Raw genomic sequence first — 17,961 nt, 5'->3', positions numbered from 1 at the left:
CACCCTGGCAATGAGGATCTTGACAAAGTTCCTGGGATTTGACAGAATAACTAACTTATGAAGACTCTTCAACTTCTGCGTTGCTATGATCCCAAGGTTATGAATAATCAAACCCTAACATAGACACTCTGAATTTCATATCCTAAAGAGGCATCTTATTTCTTATGACGTCAACTGCATTTTAACAAGTAAGAATGCTTTTTTTCCTGCATTTTAGCAGGGAAGAGGTACACAATGAACTCAACCACAGAACCAGTGTTTAACGCAGTCATCTGAAAAATAGAAAAGGAAACCTTTAAAGTTCTTTCCAACTCAGATTAGGATATTGACACTTTGAGGTAAATGGTAGTCTTAAAGCTTTTTAAAATAGCCAGATATCTCAAAGGATAGAGTGCATGCTGTGCCTTCAGGAGGCTTCGGTTCTCCCTGGTACCACATGGTCTCCTGAGCACCATCTGATTGTAACCTACAAGCACTGAGCAGGGAGTTAGTAGCACCTAAGCTGTGTCAGGTGTGGACCCCCTCGCCAAATAGAAAAAATGGCCACAGAAATGAAAATATATCAGAACAATGAATTCCATAGAGACAGGGGCAAAATAATTTACTTAGAAAGGGGTAATTTACCCAAGTAAAGAGGTTTCTAAATAAGAGCTTGAAAATTTTTAACAGGATAGTTGGCTATTAATGGAATGATCTTGAAAAAATTAAGAGTACTAACATTACCTCATACTTCTTAGTTTTAGGCTTCTTTGGTCACTAAAATTTTACACTATCACTGTTTTTGGGGGGTTGGGAGGGACACACCTGGTGATGCTTAGGGCTTAATCCTGGCTCTGCACTCAGGGATCACTCCTGGTGGTGCTTGGGGGACCCTATGGGGAGCCAGGGATTGAAGCTGGGGTCAGCTATATGCAAGGCAAGTATCCAACCAGTTCTACTATCTCTTTGGCTCTTATCACTATAATTTTAACCATATTTTTTGGTTTAGGGGCCACACTCAAAGGTACTCAGGGATCACTCCCGATAAGGCTCAGGAATCCATATGGAATGCTGAGGATCGAACCCAGGTCAGCAGCATGCAGAGCAAGTGATTTACTTTCCATACTATCACTCTAGCCCCCATTTTAAACCATTTTTAAAAGGATCATATTGACCAAATATACAAGCTTTGCTTTGGATATAAAATGTTAAGTGAGTTATGATTTTCTAGGATTAATGAATAACACTTGTTTTATTTACTTAAAAAAACAGTTTGCATATCTGTTCTTTCCATGAAGAACTTTATGTTAGTTCAGCAGATTGTTTTCTGTTTCTTCTCTTCCCCGCCCTCCCGCTCCCCCCCCCCCCGCCCCATCTTCGCTGCTCAGTGCCCAACCCAAGTTCAAAGGCTAATGATAGAGACAACTCATGAAGAGGTTTGACTCTAGGGAAAGTTGTTCAGTGGATGGGAGCTTGGAGCACAGGGAAAGATGTTACTCTCTTCCTGGCTGCTCCTCAGCCTTGCTGCTGTGACTGCTGCCCAAAGTGTTCAGGAAAATGCCACAAAATTTTTGGAGAACTTTAATAAGGATGTCGAAGACCTGTCTTACAATAGTTCACTTGCTTCCTGGGATTATAACACAAATATTACCGATGAAAATGTCCAAAAAATGGTAAGTTCTTTTGGTAACTGGCAGGGATGGGGGAGGCAAGGAGGGGATTGTTCCTTTGTAGAGATTATTGTTTATTAATCTGAAAATTAAAATCAAAGAAATGCTTTGAGCTGTGTAGTTGGATGTTTGCATATATATATTTCTGATTCTGGAGTCTCAGATGATTAAATTGACCTTGGTGCTTATTTGGAAAATTGTTAAAAAATAATTCACTGGTCTCATTCCTGATTCTTGGAAGCCAAAGAAATTTAGTTACAAAGTTGCCATTGTAATCTTCATCATATTCATAAGTTCAAAACATTTCACAGAAACGGCATGTTATTGACCTAATAGTTTCCCAAAGTCAGCAATTTCAATAGGAATATCTAAAGACTCTCTACAATGATGTATTAACTAAAAATGCAGTTGTACGCTTAGTAAAGAGTTAGCTAGCAATGACATTAACCATGCATGGGTTAAGTCTGATTTGGAAATTTTTCATTGACATGGAACTCTGACGGACCTCGACAGATCACTGAATTCATCCAGAGCCCTCTAAGAAAACCATAATTAAACCCACCTTAGCAAATTTCTGAATGTTCTGAGAAAGCGAGATGCTTGGCTTGACAAGTGCAAGTGTTTAGGAATTTATTTTTCACAGATCCCAAAGCAATAATTTTACATGTATAGTGCTAGAAAATTAAACAATTTTACAGAAGAAAATGTTTGTGGCACTCTTCCAGAAATGTAGTTCAGAAACTGATAATTTCAAATGATTAGTGGGTTGCATGTTTAAATAAGATTTCTTATATTCACTGAACAGATTAAATCAGAAACCCAAATATATTTTTTTAATTTCTTTAAGGTTCAAAGACATTTTGATTATCCAGCGTTGTCAGAGATTTTTCCCTTTTGTCTCCTTTTGGTCTTATCACTTTTCATCTTTACATTGTTGCTTCTCTCACCCTATTTGAACTTGATTGGAAATTCCATTAGTGCAGTATGTGTTTGCTTTCATTCTCAACTGATCAGTTCAGCAAGTAATGGAATACAACAGTATCTGCCAAGTGATGAGCTCTGGAGTCAGACTACTTGCGTCTAAATTCTGTCTCCACAACTTTCTAATTGGGTGAACTTAAGCTGGTTAATTTAACTCTATGCACTGTAGCACTGTAGCACTGTCCTCGAGTCGTTCATCGATTTTGCTCAAGCGGGCACCAGTAATGTTTCTATTGTGAGATTTGTTGTTACTGTTTTTGGCATATCAAATACACCACACATAGCTTGCCAGGCTCTGACGTGCAGGCGGGATACTCTTGGTAGCTTGCCAGGCTCTCTGAGAGGGACGGAGGAATCGAACCCGGGTTGGCCATGTGCAAGGCAAACGCCCTACCCGTTGTGCTATCGCTCCAATCCAATGCATATCAGTTCAATGCATACCAGTGCATACCTCTATGCACCTTAATTATTTTTTTAATCTGTGGAAATGAATTGCCTCATAGATTTACTATGAAGTATGAATTAGTATGAAGAACCAACAAGACAGTGCTTGATACTAGTGAACATAGAACAATAAGGCGTCATTGTTATTAGGCTTAGTGGGACTGTGATTGCTGAAGGGACACGGAGCAGTTCTACTGGATGCCCAGATGCTGAGAAGACATGTTACAGAATGACATGTGATATTTGTTGAAATCATCTCTGGATTGATTATTTAGTCCTATCCCTTTTGAATTGTACTGGTTGATTTGGGCAAAGGCCAACAATGAAAAAGCATAAATCACAAAGTGTGACCAGAACACAGGAAAGTTTTGAGCCCTTTAAGGGATACTGCAAGTGTTTGAATTCAAGAAGCAAGCAGGATGCTCAAATCTCTTTTCTCAAGTAGTGGAAAGCCTTCATGCACTCAGGTGTAGCTGTAGGAATTTTCGGAAGAGAGGGATCAGGCACTATAGAAGCACCAAGGTGAGCAGGCAGGTGATGTGTGATCTGCTGCTAGTGGTCATAGTTCAGGGAAGAACTTTAGAAATGGAGAATGCTCCTTCTCTCTCCACATCGCAAATGGCAATGATTTAAAGGAATCAGAGGGAGTTGTAAGGGGAAACAATTTGCTGTATGAAGAAAAGAAATAGTTTGAGATGGAACAAAAGAGGGTGGAGTGTTTGTAGTTATATTGATCAAATCTCTTCATACCAGAAAGGTGCTGCTGTTGAAAGTTCCAAAGAGATAAAGAATAAAAGGAGGTGATGCTATTTCTATTACGTTTGGTGGAATTCATAGGACTTGTAAAATAAGGCCATACTTCAGTCTAAAGTTAGGGAGACACTGATGGGTCAGAAAGACAGCTCAGAGGGCAATCTTGTACATGTGAAGCCCTAAGTTTTACCCCAGGTATTACATTCCTACTGAATACTGTGAACCTCAGCATAGCTGGCCTGAGCAGCACTGCATCACCATGCCTGAGAATTGAACCATCTGACATGATTGACGGGGGCTGGAGCAATAGCACAGCGGTTGGGCATTCGCCTTTCTCGCGGCCGACCCGAGTTTGATTCCTCCACCCCTCTCGGAGAGCCTGGCAAGCTACCGAGAGTATCGAGCCCACGTGACAGAGCCTAGCAAGCTACGCGTGCGTATTGAATATGCCAGAAACAGTAACAATAAGTCTCTCAATGAGAGACGTTACTGGTGCCCACTTGAACAAATCGATGAGCAATGGGATGACAGTGACATGATTAACTAACTATTACCAAGAGTAGCCTCTGGCTTTCCTGAGCATTGCTTGGGCATTCTCCATTTCTAAAGTTCTTCCCTGAACTGACCACTAGCAGCAGATCACACATCACCTGCCTGCTCATCCCACCCCCACAAATGGAAGCATTAAAATATGTTTATGAAATATTTAGGAAAATGTAACGGCTGTGTAAGGACATATGGTGAGTTGCATCGATGGGCCCAGCTCTTCACCCTTCACCATGTCATATCTGAGGTTATATTTCTTTATAACACTATCCTACTGAAAGTCATGGAAGTGTGTTCTTTGCCATGTCACTTATTTTTACCAGCTGTTGGCTGATAGGATGCATGCAGAGGCTTGAAATGGACTTGAACTATGGGCTTGTCCTTTGCTCTTTTTTTCCTCACCACGAACATGCCTGGGCCAGCCAAGCTAAAGAGTGATGGTAGCCACATTTCATGGGAGCCACGTGAGTCTAGCAGAAACTAGCCACAGCCTTGTAAGCAAATCCAACCAAGAGCAGATCTGTTTGGGAATCATCTAGTAATCCAAGGCATATAAATAACAAATAGGTATGCCATTTAGATTTTTTGGTTGCTGGTTATATAGCATTGTTGGTTCAACACATAACTGCTAAACTAGGGGAAATTTGGGCTATATGATGTGTATGTTCATATCGTATTAGGGTAATATTAAGGACAATCTGCAATTTTATCATTGTTGTTCCTTAATATAAATTTTAGAATCAATCTATGGATCTCAAGTAACATGCAAAAATTTGTTGACCACACCTGGCTGTGCTTTGGGCTTACTCTTGTCCTTATGGTTATGCCTGGTGGTGCTCTAGGGGACGTATGGGGTAGCAGGGATTGAATCAAAGTTAGTCACATGTCAGTCTAGCACCCAACCTCTGTACTATCTCTTCAGCCCAGTGTGATGAATTTTGATCCAATTATGAGGCTATACCTCAAAATAATAGAAAGCATTAAAACGTGGCATGTATGGTATCCTAAAGGCTTTCTACTTAGACGAGAAGCTGATCAGATACACATAAAGAAAAAAATGGTTCAAAATAGGCGTCCAAATCATTGAGAAATTCAAAGAAAATTAGTCACCAAATTCAAAGAAAATTAGTCACACAGTAAACTGCCTCCTTTGCTTTAAAGCAAATACACGTCAGGTTAGATGTAAAATGCTCACCTTGTGAACTGTGATGCTCTTTGCAGTGATATGTTATCAATTCTTTTTTGCATTGCTCTTTCTCTAAAGGACTATTCAAAAATAGAATCCATTGTAAATCAAAGCTTAAATTGGGAGGGGGTAGTGCAAAAGCTTTCCAGCAAGGTGGGAGGTCCCTGGAAAATTTTAAGCTTTGGAAAAGAACAACGAGATCACATTGCCGCTGGAGGCCTCCAAGTTCAGTGTTCCATAACTAGCCGTTGGGTAGTCTCTAGGGTTTCTTCCGTTCCCTATTGCACAGGCCCTTAGTGTCCTTGGGCATGTCTGGTTACTGAACCTGCTCCTTTGCCTGTAGGGCCAGGTTCTCTGTGAACTCAGAGCAGGGTCCATTTAAACTGCTATTCTGTGCCCAGGGGAAAAATATTGACTTCATCCTAGTCTGCAATGAGTTTGATCTATACCTGTGCTGCCGAAATATTGGAACCGAGGAAATTTAATGTTATCCTGATTCCTATGAGCTTCCTTTGATACCTTGGGCAAATCAATTATTTCTTTGCTTCTTGACATGTAAAGGGGTATATGGAAACAAGCAAGAGTTTACAGTAAGGGACCTTGTGAATGGGAAAAGTCTATGCTCGTGGGAAGAGTTAACATGTGTCAAATGTGCTGGAGTCCTTCATGCTTCCAGTTTTTCTTGGTCATGAAAACTTCGTTATGTCCCAGTTTAGCGGTGTAATTTTTACAGAATTAATCTTGAGCCATTCCAAATGATGCCACCAGCGACTCTCAGAGAGAGCCGTGAGGGACCCGGGACAGCGACTGCTTCTTGATAACTTGGGGAAAAGAGCAGAGATTTAGTTTTGATAAAATCTTTTGGTTTACAGTTCCATATGGGGGCTGGGGGGAAGGCTTTCAGACCTAGTAAAGGAGGTGATTGTCTTTTCCTTTTACTATTAAGCTCTTTTAACAACAGCTTTATTGAGATATAATTTACGCTCCATAAAATTCAACAACTTAAAGTACATAATCCAATGCTTTTTAGTATATTTACAGATTTGTAGAATCATCACTGTCATTTAATTTTATAACATTTTCATCACTCCAAAAAGAAACCACAAGCCCATTAGCAATCTCCCTTCCTTTCCCTGGCTCCAGCGCTAAGCAACCACTAATCTGCTTTGTGTCTATATATCTGCCTGTGGTGACTATTTCATATACATGCAATTATACAATAAGTGGACTTTCTCTGATTTTGCACTTTGTAGCATATAACATCACCTCCTCAAATTGCCAAATTGTCTTTCATTTGTATGAGTTTTCTTTGTATTATTAAAGTTTTCACACATACATAAAAGAAGAGAGACTATTGAATAACCTTATATTTGTCTCTGTATATTGAATTTTCTTATGTCATCATCCAGCTTTCCCAGTTATCAGTACTTTCACCAATATTGTTTAATTTTTCGCCAAACCCCACATTTATAGGATGTTTTAGAAAAGAAATTTCAAATGTCATGTAGTTTTGCATGTAAATATTTCACCTTCTAACCCTCTTAGTATTAATTTTGCTTTTGGTTTTTGGGGGCCACACTCAGAAATGCTCAGGGGCTATTCCTGGCTCTGCACTCAGGAATTTCTCCTGACAGTGCTCAGGGGACCACATGAGATACCGGGGATTGAACTTCAGTTGGCCACCTACAAGGCCTTACTCACTGTGCTATTTCTCTGGTCCTTTTAGTACAACATTTAAAAGAAACTTTAATAGTAATACTGTGCCCAAAACTTGTGAAGAATTCTTCAGTGTCATCAACTATCTAGCCAGTATTCATTGACTACCGTCTTATTTTAGTTTGTTTGAATCATCGTCAGACAAGGTCCCCTTTCAACCGTCTTTTTTAAATGAGGTTTTATTTTTTAAAATGTTGTTTGAGATTCTGTTGTTTACAATACTGTTACTAATGGCGTCTCATGCACATAATCCCAAACCACACTCACCACCATTGTGCACACTTCCCTCTCCCAAGAACCCAACACCCATTTCTGTCAACACCCCTAACCCCCAACTCAATTGTGTGAATCAGTTCTCCCATTATGTTGCCTTTGGACCTGTGTTGCTATGTTGCTATGTACCTTTAAATCCCACATATGAGAGAGATCATTCTTCATCTATCCTTTCTTTCTGTCTGACTTCACTCAGCACGATCTCTTCTAGTTCCACCAATGTCGCTGCAAATTGCATTTTTTGTAGTATTCCATTGTGTATCTATATCACAATTTTTTTCTTTTGAATAGTCATCTTTTTTATTGAATCACCATGAGATACAGTTACAAAGCTTTCATGTTTGAGTTTCAGTCATAAAATGATCAAACACCCATCCCTCCACCAGTAAACATTCTCCATCACCAATGTCTCCAGTATACCCCCCTTTCCGCCCCCCCCCACCTCCATGGCAGACAATTTCATCCATACTCTCTCTCTACTTTTGGACATTATGGTTTGCAATACAGATACTGAGAGGTTATCACGTTTGGTCCTTTGTCTACTGTCAGCACACATTTCCCATCCCAAATCATTCCTCCAACCATTGTTGTCTTAGTGATCCCTTCTCTGTTCCAGCTGCCTTCTCCCCCAGCTCATGACACAGGCTTCCAACTATGGGGCAATATTCCTGGCCCTTGTATACCACAACTTCTTGTTAGGTCATTTGTAGTTAGGCATTTGGGTTGTTTTCAGATTTTGGCTATTTCACTAAGTACAGCAGTGGACATAGGTATGCATATACCTTTCCAAAGTAACATTTTTGTGTGTGTGTGTTGGGAATAGATGCCAAGAAGTGATATTGCTGGGTCAAATGGTAGTTCTATTATTACTTTTTGCATAAATATCCACATTGCTTTCCTTAGAGGCTGAACCATATGATTTTCCTATGAACAGTGGATAAGTGTTCGTTTCTCACCACAACCCCAACACTGGCTATTTCAAGACTTTTTGATGTGTTCTGTTCTCACAGGAATTAGATGATATATCATTATTGTCTTAATTTGCATTTCCATAGTCATAAGTGACAATCCCCTCCAGTTGTGTTAATGGATGTGATGTACTTTAAGTCTCCTTTGATCTCAGAGTTCCTCACTTGTTTCCCTGCAATTAATTTGTGGATAAATTGAATATTGAGTCCTATAAAACCATTGTTTTATATATTTTCTTGATGTGTCCCCATAATGCTACTTAACACATTCCTTTATTCTCTGTGCTTCCTGTATGTAAGAGGCAGATATCAGCACTTTTTTGTTCTGTAAAGTCAGAGAGCAAATATTTCAGGGTTTTCAGACCCTATGGCTTCTGTTCAACTCTGCCGTTATGTAAACTCTTTGCCATTAGAGGCTGAAGGCTATCATGAACAACACATACATATGTGTGGCTATGTTTCAATACAACTTTATTTACAAAAAAATGATGCTAAAATCCTGGTCGAGAGACTTTATCAGACTCCGGGTTCCCTTTGAGTTATTTAATAGGTGTGGTAATTGAATATACATTACTAGCATAGTATGAGAATATTGAGCCAAGAAATTAACAAATGCTATTTCAGGTCCCTAGAGCTTTGGGAAAATGAAATAAAAATTTTAAAATCCTGTCTAACTCTGGTGATGGCAATTGTATAGCAACACTGCAAGTATAAAAGAATAATGTTGGTACTATCATTAAAATAAAAATTTCAAGTTAAAAAAACAAAGAAGGATGGAAGGAAGGAACGAAGGAAGGAATGAAGGAAGGAAGAAAGGAAGGGAGGAAGGAAGGAAGGAAGGGAAGAAGGAAGGAAGGAAGGAAGGAAGGAAGGAAGGAAGGAAGGAAGAAAGGAAGGGAGGAAGGAAGGAAGGAAGGAAGGAAGAAAGGAAGGGAGGAAGGAAGGAAGGAAGGAAGGAAGGAAGGAAAGGGAGGAAGGAAGGAAAGGGAGGAAGGAAGGAAGGAAGGAAGGAAGGAAGGAAGGGAAGAAGGAAGGAAGGGAGGAAGGAAGGGAGGAAGGGAGGAACGGAGGAACGGAGGGAGGGAGGGAGGGAGGAAGGAAGGATGGGAGGGAGGAAGGAAGGGAGGAAGGGAGGAAGGGAGGAAGGAAGGAAGGAAGGAAGGAAGGGAGGAAGGAAGGGAGGAAGGGAGGAACGGAGGAACGGAGGGAGGGAGGGAGGAAGGAAGAAAGGAAGGAAGGAAGAAAGGAAGGAAGGAAGGAAGGAAGGAAGGAAGGAAGGAAGGAAGAAGAGAGGGAGGAAGGAAGGGAATAATATCTATCCAAAGGCAACAGAACCTGAAAATATGATATATAAAATGAGCTTTACGTGGTGGAGAGTGGGGGAGGGGACTGTCGATTAAGAAGGAACACTGGTGAAGGTTATGGTGTTGGAACATTGCATGCATGAAATCCCATAACTAGTAGTACTGAAAATCATGGTGCCTAAAATTTAAAAAATAAAAGAACACTTTAGCAAATCCTGCAGAGATCCTTTTAGAACCCATACGTTAATTTAATCATACTTATAAAAGAGAAACACATTTTAGATTAAAGGTTAAATTAAAAAGTCAAGACCTGAAAATTGATAGAGAAATATAGCTGACTTTTGGTAAGTAATGCTTTATTAAATGACTGCTTGGAAATGGTTAAGTAAGAGACAAAAGTATAAAATTATAAGAGAAAAATTTCTTAAACCAATCCTGCAGAGATCCTTTTAGAACCCATACGTTAATGTAATCATACTTATAAAAGAGAAACACATTTTAGATTAAAGGTTAAATTAAAAAGTCAAGATCTGAAAATTGATAGAGAAATATAGTTGACTTTTGGTAAGTAATGCTTTATTAAATGACTGCTTGGAAATGTTTAAATAAGAGACAAAAGTATAAAAGTATAAGAGAAAAATTTCTTAAACCAATTGCATTAGGATTAAAAACAAATTATCAAGAACATCACACAAAGAAGCAGACCTCAAAAGACAGTTGTAATTTTTAAAAGATTGTCTGCTAAAATATATTAAGAAATTGTACTAAATGCTGAGAAAAGGACAAAACTTTATTAGAAAATTGAGTAAAAGGTGTAAGCAGCAAATTAAAAAAAGAACTGAGTACATATTCATATATATTTACCTCATATCTATGTTTAATCTCACTAATCATTGGAGAAATCAAATTATAGTGAGTATTAGACGCTAAAATGATATAAATCAGATTTTCCTATATCTGACAGTACTATTGAAGTTAAAACTTTCTTGGAATGTTTTATTCCAAGAAACTTTACCATTATCATTATTGTAAACCACAGTACCTAAAATATAATTTTAGAAAAGAAGAGAGAAAACAAACATTTCTATAACTCATCAATTATATTTCTGGGAATTCTAACTGGAGAGCTTCACTTGCTTACTCAAGACACTTTGACCTGGAATGATTCCTATGAAATTTTCAGATTTGAAGATTAAAACAGAATGTCAAGGCTGAAGAGATAGTACAGAAAACATGTGGCTGACCCCAGCTTGATCCCCAGTACCACATATGGATCAAAAATGAAAACACAAACAAACAAAACCAGAAAACCTGGAATGTCAGCAACTTCATACGGCTTAGTCTAATACAAGGATGGAACTCCTGAACTGTTTTTTTAGGCTGGGAGCCTTACAATGAGACTATGGGAAAAATGTAAACAACATCAGAAAGAATAGCGCAGGGTGGAACAGTATATACTCAGATGTCAAAATTCAAGGCACTATCAAGTACTTTTATATATAAGTATAATAGGATATGGTATTATTAACATATCTAGTTCCCACATGCAGAACAATAATATAAATCTTCCACTACTGAGAACTTTTGGATATTGTGAGTTTTTTCCAAAGTACATTGAGAAAATATTCTTATAATTTAGTATCAAAGTTTCACTGAAGGTTTTCTTGACAGTAAGCTGTATTTGATTGGGTGAAGAAGGATGGGGATTGAGATATGAGTACAGAGGGGTCTGTGCTATAGACAAAACTTCTCTCCATAGCTTATTCCTTCCCACTCATGCATATTAGAGAAAAGATTAGAATGTATTGAATGCAATCCATGGTAAGTGATTAAGGGCATTAACTTTGGGGGGGGGTGACCTAGGGAAAGCTACTTAACACTCTGATGAATTGTGAAGTGGAGACAATCATAAATACCTTAAAAGAGTTTTTGTGAACATTGTTGAGAAGCGGCTCCCGAAATGTGCTCAATGAAAAGAGAAATAATTCACATTTCCGTTGCTACTATTCTCATCGCTTGTCTGATTCACTGTTGTTACCATTCCATAACAACCATGGTGTTGCTGCCATCGTGCCTCCTTGGAAAGTCTAAGAGTATTCCCAGAACAAAAGTGAGATTCCTTCATCTGGAAAGTGTAATCATGCCTGGAGTCCTGCCTCTGGTATCTCTACTAGTTATGTGTTGTGTAAAAAAAATACCACAAATGCTGTAGTTTAAGACAACACACATTTGTTACATCAGTTTCTGTGGGTCAGAAGTCCAGGTGTAGCATAGCTGGATCTTCCACTTCAGGGTCTCATAAGGTTGCAGTGAAAGTTTTGACCACCGTTGTGGTCTCATTGAAGCTTGACTGGAGATTAATCTACTTCCGTGCTAATGCAGTTGGTCATTATCAGTCAGATCCTTATATGATTCTGAACTGAGGGCCTCAGTTTCTTACAGTTGTCAGAGGCTCAATTTTTCTCCACATGACGTTTTGTGTGGCCCACAATGTAGCATCAAAGTCAGCAAGGCAGGATAGTTAAAATGAAGCAGGATAGTCTTCCAGCAAGATGAAATTGCCATCTTGATTAATATCAACGTGCATTTTCCACATTTTCTATATTTTACTGATTAAAAGTACATCATAGGTATCACCTAAGGGTCAAGGATCACACATGAGTATACCTCCAGCAAGTAAGGATCATCTGAGTCATGTGAGCGTCTGTTCATCATTGTATCCAGGAGTTAGAAGCTGGTCGTTGATTGGTCACACCTCAGAGATCTTTCAGTCTTAGTTCTATACCCCCATAATAAAGCAACTATTGCAGTAAAGCAGATAACCTAAATTATTTGGTTTTCCAGTGCATAAGTCTTTTATGCTATACTCACATATAGTAAGTGTTTAATAAATTATACATAAAATATATCTATCTTATTTTTAAAATATTTTCTGAAATTACCCATTATCTGAGCCTTGAGCAAGTCAAAATCTTTGCTGGTTAAAGGTCATGTGAAAAACATTTATATCTATAAAGCGTATAAAGTGAAGCACAGTAATGCAAAATGTGCCTGAATTTATTTATCAGCTCATCTATGCATATGTTGAAAATGAAGATAGGGGCACATTCTCCACCTTGGGGATTTTTCTGCATTTCAACGTGAGATTTGAGATGTCTAATCCATTTCTGTTATTTTATAGAAGATTCTCCACCTTGGAGTTTTGCCCCATCTTAACTTGAGATGTAGGGTCTAGACTTTTTCCCCCCTCTGGAAAAGCCTGAGTTCTCTCTTGAACACGTCTCTCTCCCTCATATTTCTATAGTAAATTTCTATAAATAAAACTATTTTACTTTAAGAAATGAAAACATAGTGGTTCAGGGATGTGGCTCAGCTATAAAGCCTTGCATGTGTGAGATCATGGATTCAATCTCTGGCACTATATAAAATAAAAATGAAAGAATAAAAACATTGAAATGGAAATGGACTGTCTTCTGTCTCATGGGGTTGTTAAGAAGATCACATGAGGTAAATATTTGTAGTGTGGGGCTGGAGCAATAGCACAGCGGTAGGGCTTTTGCCTTGCACTCGGCCCACCTGGGTTCGATTCCCAGCATCCTATATGGTCCCCCAGCATGCCAGGAGTAATTCCTGAGTGCGGAGCCAGGAGTAACCCCTAAGCATCGCTGGATATGATCCCCCCAAAAAGCAAAAAATATTTGTAGTGTACTCTATATTCACCCAACTCCTATCTACTTTTACATCTGTCTATGTTAATTATCACCTCCTCCATGAGGGCTTGACCACATCTGATCACCTATGTGAATCTTTCTTACTAGGAAAAAAATCCTTGGTCTACCCAGAGTTCATGTTTCATTAATGAAAAATTCATGATGCATTTCACATTGCTATGAGGTAGGTCAGTTGATCAAGGACTTAAAGGGAGAACACAGGCTATAAATTCCCACCATGTGAATTGTCTGTGAGAATTAGCTTCCAGTTCTGGGGACAAGACTCATGGGAAAATTAAGTACTGGGCCAAAAGAGAGAGTGACCAAGAGTGGCCGAGCCACTCTTAACCTAAAAATTGACCTTCAGTGAAGTTCAGGAAATGTTAGATGTTCCACCAGATGTTCTTTGGACTTTAACTTGTGTTCTGTCTGTTCAATGAGTGCCATTCAGACTTCAATTCTGTTTTTTGTCATTTCAGAATGAGGCTGGGAGCAAATTGTCTGCCTTTTATGAAGAACAGTCCAAGATTGCTAAAACTTTTCCACTACAAGATATTACCGATCCCAAAGTCAAGCTTCAGTTGCAGGCCCTTCAACAGAGTGGGTCATCAGCACTCTCAGAAGAAAAGCTCAAACTTGTATGTGACTACTTTAGCACTGATCATGGGGGTTGAAGTGTATGGGGAATATTAATCATTATCATCTACTATGAATGTTTTCTTTATCTGCAAAGAGAGTAATGTTGATATTAGGAGACAGCTCTGTTTTCAGGTAGAGTGACCATCTCATTTGTCCTTCAACTAGAGTCCTTTTGAGAGTGAAAGAAGACATGGGTAATAATTATGTTAGAACATAGAATAAAACTGGGATTGCCTGGATACTGTTTATATCCATACAGAGGTCACCTTCCTGAGGACCGGCAGTTTGAAGTACATACTAAATCTATGCCAGTAGTTCTCAACAGGAGATAATTTTTTCTCCCAGGAGCATTTAACAATTTATAGAGATTATTTTGATTGTCACAAATGTGCGTGTGTTTCGTTGGCATCTAGTGGATAGGGATACTGCTAAAAATTGTAAAATTCACCAACAGTGCCCAACAATAGAGAAATATGTGGTCCAACATATCTAAAATTCCAAGATTAGAAAGCCCTGGATATAATATTATCCTTTTTTCTTTTGTTCTCGACCCTGCACAGCAGCTCCCTTTACAAAGTGGCCACCATCTCAGTTCAACACAATTTAGATGGTGCTTTACTCTTTTCAAGACATAAATTCTCTCTGTGGGTCCTCTGATAGAAAGATGTTTCTTTCTTTAAGCATAAAGTTTTATTTCCACTTTGGTCTGCCTTCTCGGATCAATTTGTTTATATTACTGTCACTGTCACTGTCATCCCATTGCTCATCGATTTGCTCAAGCGGGCACCAGTAATGTCTCTCATTGTGAGACTTACATGTCATTAAATAAATAAATATGGCTACTTTTGAAAACCTGGCTGAGTATTTTTCTAAGGTAAACATTTTCTTTGTTTTTACTTTTTAAATTGTGGATATTGTCTTTTGAAATTTTTATGAAGAGTCATGATTTACAAAGTAGTCATGATTTACAAAGTAACTGATAGTTGTGTTTTAGGCATACATAATTCAACACCAATCCCTTCACCAGTGTTCCCAGATTCCCTCACCATCGCAACCCCCACTCCACCCCCACCTGTCAACTTGACAGGCACAACACAAAGTTTCAGTGGTTTCAGCTATGATCACTTGTTTTCAGTTCTGTTAAATCTGTGTTTGGGGTATATGGCTCTACCCCTCATTCATATCATTGATATCACTGAAGCCCTGATGTATGTTAATAGGATAAACATTTTCTCTTTGTCAATTTCCTCTCCGTGCTGCCTTTGAGTCCTCTACCAAGTTCTAGCTGTTGACTTCATTTGTCATCATCCTTGAGTAGCATATAGAATTCTGAGTGGGTCCTGCTCTACATGGAAGTCAACGGGCAAAAGAAATTTGCACACCACGTTTCACACGCGCTAAAATCCTTTAGGACTAAGTTTGTGTTTTTCTGCTTGCTCTGGGGGTTTTGACAATCATTTTTGGCTCATTTCAATGAAGTTTCCAAATCTCTTTCACCCAACTTGCTCTAAAATGGCATCTTTTCAAAGTTTACTCTAAAGTAGTTTGTCCAAATGCCTAAATCTGCTGCTATTAAAATAAAATCTCCTGGGTCTGGAGAGATAGTTCAGTGGGCTGAGTGCATGCAAAGGATGATTTGTATGTGGGTGGCCTGGCTTAGATCCCAGGTACTCCATGGTTCTCCAAGCTCTGCGGCAGGAACACCTGAGCACTGAACCAGGAGTAGCCTCTGCGCACCACTGGATGTTACCAAATAATCAAAGTAAAGAACAAAATAACATCTTTTATCTCATCTTTCTCAACCAGGAGCTAGCAAATTTTTTCTGTCAAAGGAAAAATAATCAGCATCTATTTAGGTTGTGTGTGCCATATTGTCCCTGTCACAGTGAGTTAAGTCTGCTGTTGCAGTAGGAAAGAAGCCATAACTAATACATAAATGAATGGGTGGCAGTGTGCCAATAAAACTTAATAAAATCAGCAGTAGATAGGATTTGTTCTGCAGATCACAGTTTACAGACCCTACTGTAACCCATTAAAGTATTTTTATCTAAAATATTTGCCTATTTAACATCAAAGTCTTTCTGAGTTTCTTGCCCTCTGAAACTTTGTGTTCTAATATGTATCTATAAAAAGAAAAATCCATGATAAGAACAAAGATAAAACCATATGGTGCATATTTTCTTACTAGTTCATATTTATTATTCTGCATTCCTTGGGCCAATTATTCAAGTATTTATTATTCTACTTTATCTTGACCATTCCATGATTCCTCATCTTTTTCACAAAGACCATGGAAAACTTTGTCCATTGCTCTGTTAACATCTAGACATCCTGGTCTAGCCCAGGTGAAACCTGGATATTGCATTTAGGAAAATATTTAAGACCTTTTTTGTTTTTTTGGAACACAACTGGAGGTGCTCAGGCCTTACTCCTGGGTCTTTGCTTGGGGGTCATTCCTGGAAGTGCTTGTGAAACCATAAGTAATGTTGGGAGTCAAACTGGGGGTGACTGTGCAAGACAAGCACCTAAACCCCTGTATTATATCTCCAACACCTGGACATTGCATTTTAAAAGATTTTCAGAACAATCTAATGTGAAGGCTGAATTCAAAATACTGACATACAAGTAAGAACTTTAAGTGGAATAGGAGGGACTCAAGGATGCCTGAATTCAATTGCAAGGAAGTAAGGGAGATTCAAAAGAAGAAATAGAAAGAGACTATGAGGCGTTTTGTATCATGGTAAAGAACTTGGATTTCCTTTGGACTATGGAATCTTTTGGATGTTTTAGCATGAGTCAGTCGTATTTCATGTTTGAAAAAAAATGACTCTTGTAACAGAATGAAAAAAGGAAGAGAGAAATAGAAGGGATAATGGGGCCTTTAATTCAGTGCTTCTAAAACTATCAATTAGGAGAGAATGAGTCCTTGCTTGCTTTCTTCCTTCATTGCTTTCTTCCTTCTATTTCTTATCTCAAGTCCTGAACTTATCACCGAACTGAAACAAACCATTTGCTGACTTGCTCTGGTCTATGGACCATAATTTTGCTTTGTACTGCTACTTTTATGCTCTTTCACCTACAGGGTAAGGTTTAAACTCTTTAGTGTGACAGTAGAAGGTCCCTTATAATCAGACCTTTGCTTACTTTCCCATTCTCATCTTCACTTTCCTCAATCAACAGTACTAGGGTTTCCTTAACAGTACTAGGACACTCCAGAAAAGGACGTGTCTTTTCTAATCTCCTCAGATCTTTACCTATTCTCTATGTGGCCAGCAGAGAATTAGTTTTCTTATAATACCCATATCCATGTCCCCTACTCATTGAAGTCATTCGAGAATCTTTAAGTTCTTAAATTATTCATTACCTTCCCACATCATTTCTTGATGACTTATAGCATCTGTCACTCTGTTATATAATTATTTATTGCAAGGATGTCTCACTGTCACATGACTGTGGGGTCCTTGAGAACCAGTGACTTGCTCATGTCACAACTGTCTTAGTATTGAACTTAGTTGATGTCCAATACATGTGCTCAGAATGCATACTGAATGAAACAACAGCTGCACCTCTCTGTGTATGTATAGATGAGAAATATTCTTGGGATTTAGGGAGGTTAAGATCTTTCAATAATTGCATTATATATATTTAATTCTCTGTGATAGCTGATAGTGGAGAAACATAACTATGGTGTTCCTATATTACTACATAAAGGAAGAGGTGAACTTCTGAATCTTAACTTATTAAAAATAACCTGTCTAAAGGCACATATTTATATTAGCATTCTATCTAGAG

The 17,961-nt window shown here is 38.6% G+C and overlaps 1 protein-coding gene across 1 annotated transcript in view; it reads left to right on the top strand.

Annotated features, from left to right (window-relative positions):
* Positions 1–1,469: 1,469 nt before the first annotated feature.
* The window catches only part of ACE2 (angiotensin converting enzyme 2), a 45,433-nt gene continuing 28,941 nt past the window's right edge, over positions 1,470–17,961 (top strand). The window contains exons 1-2 of the mRNA XM_004612209.1: positions 1,470–1,652; positions 14,010–14,168. Coding sequence (XP_004612266.1) covers positions 1,470–1,652; positions 14,010–14,168 — 342 coding nt within the window. The remainder of the gene's footprint in view (positions 1,653–14,009; positions 14,169–17,961) is intronic.

This window comes from Sorex araneus, chromosome X (assembly GCF_027595985.1).
Source record: "Sorex araneus isolate mSorAra2 chromosome X, mSorAra2.pri, whole genome shotgun sequence".
Taxonomy (NCBI): domain Eukaryota; kingdom Metazoa; phylum Chordata; class Mammalia; order Eulipotyphla; family Soricidae; genus Sorex; species Sorex araneus.
This window is presented reverse-complemented; position numbering and strand designations above follow the sequence as displayed.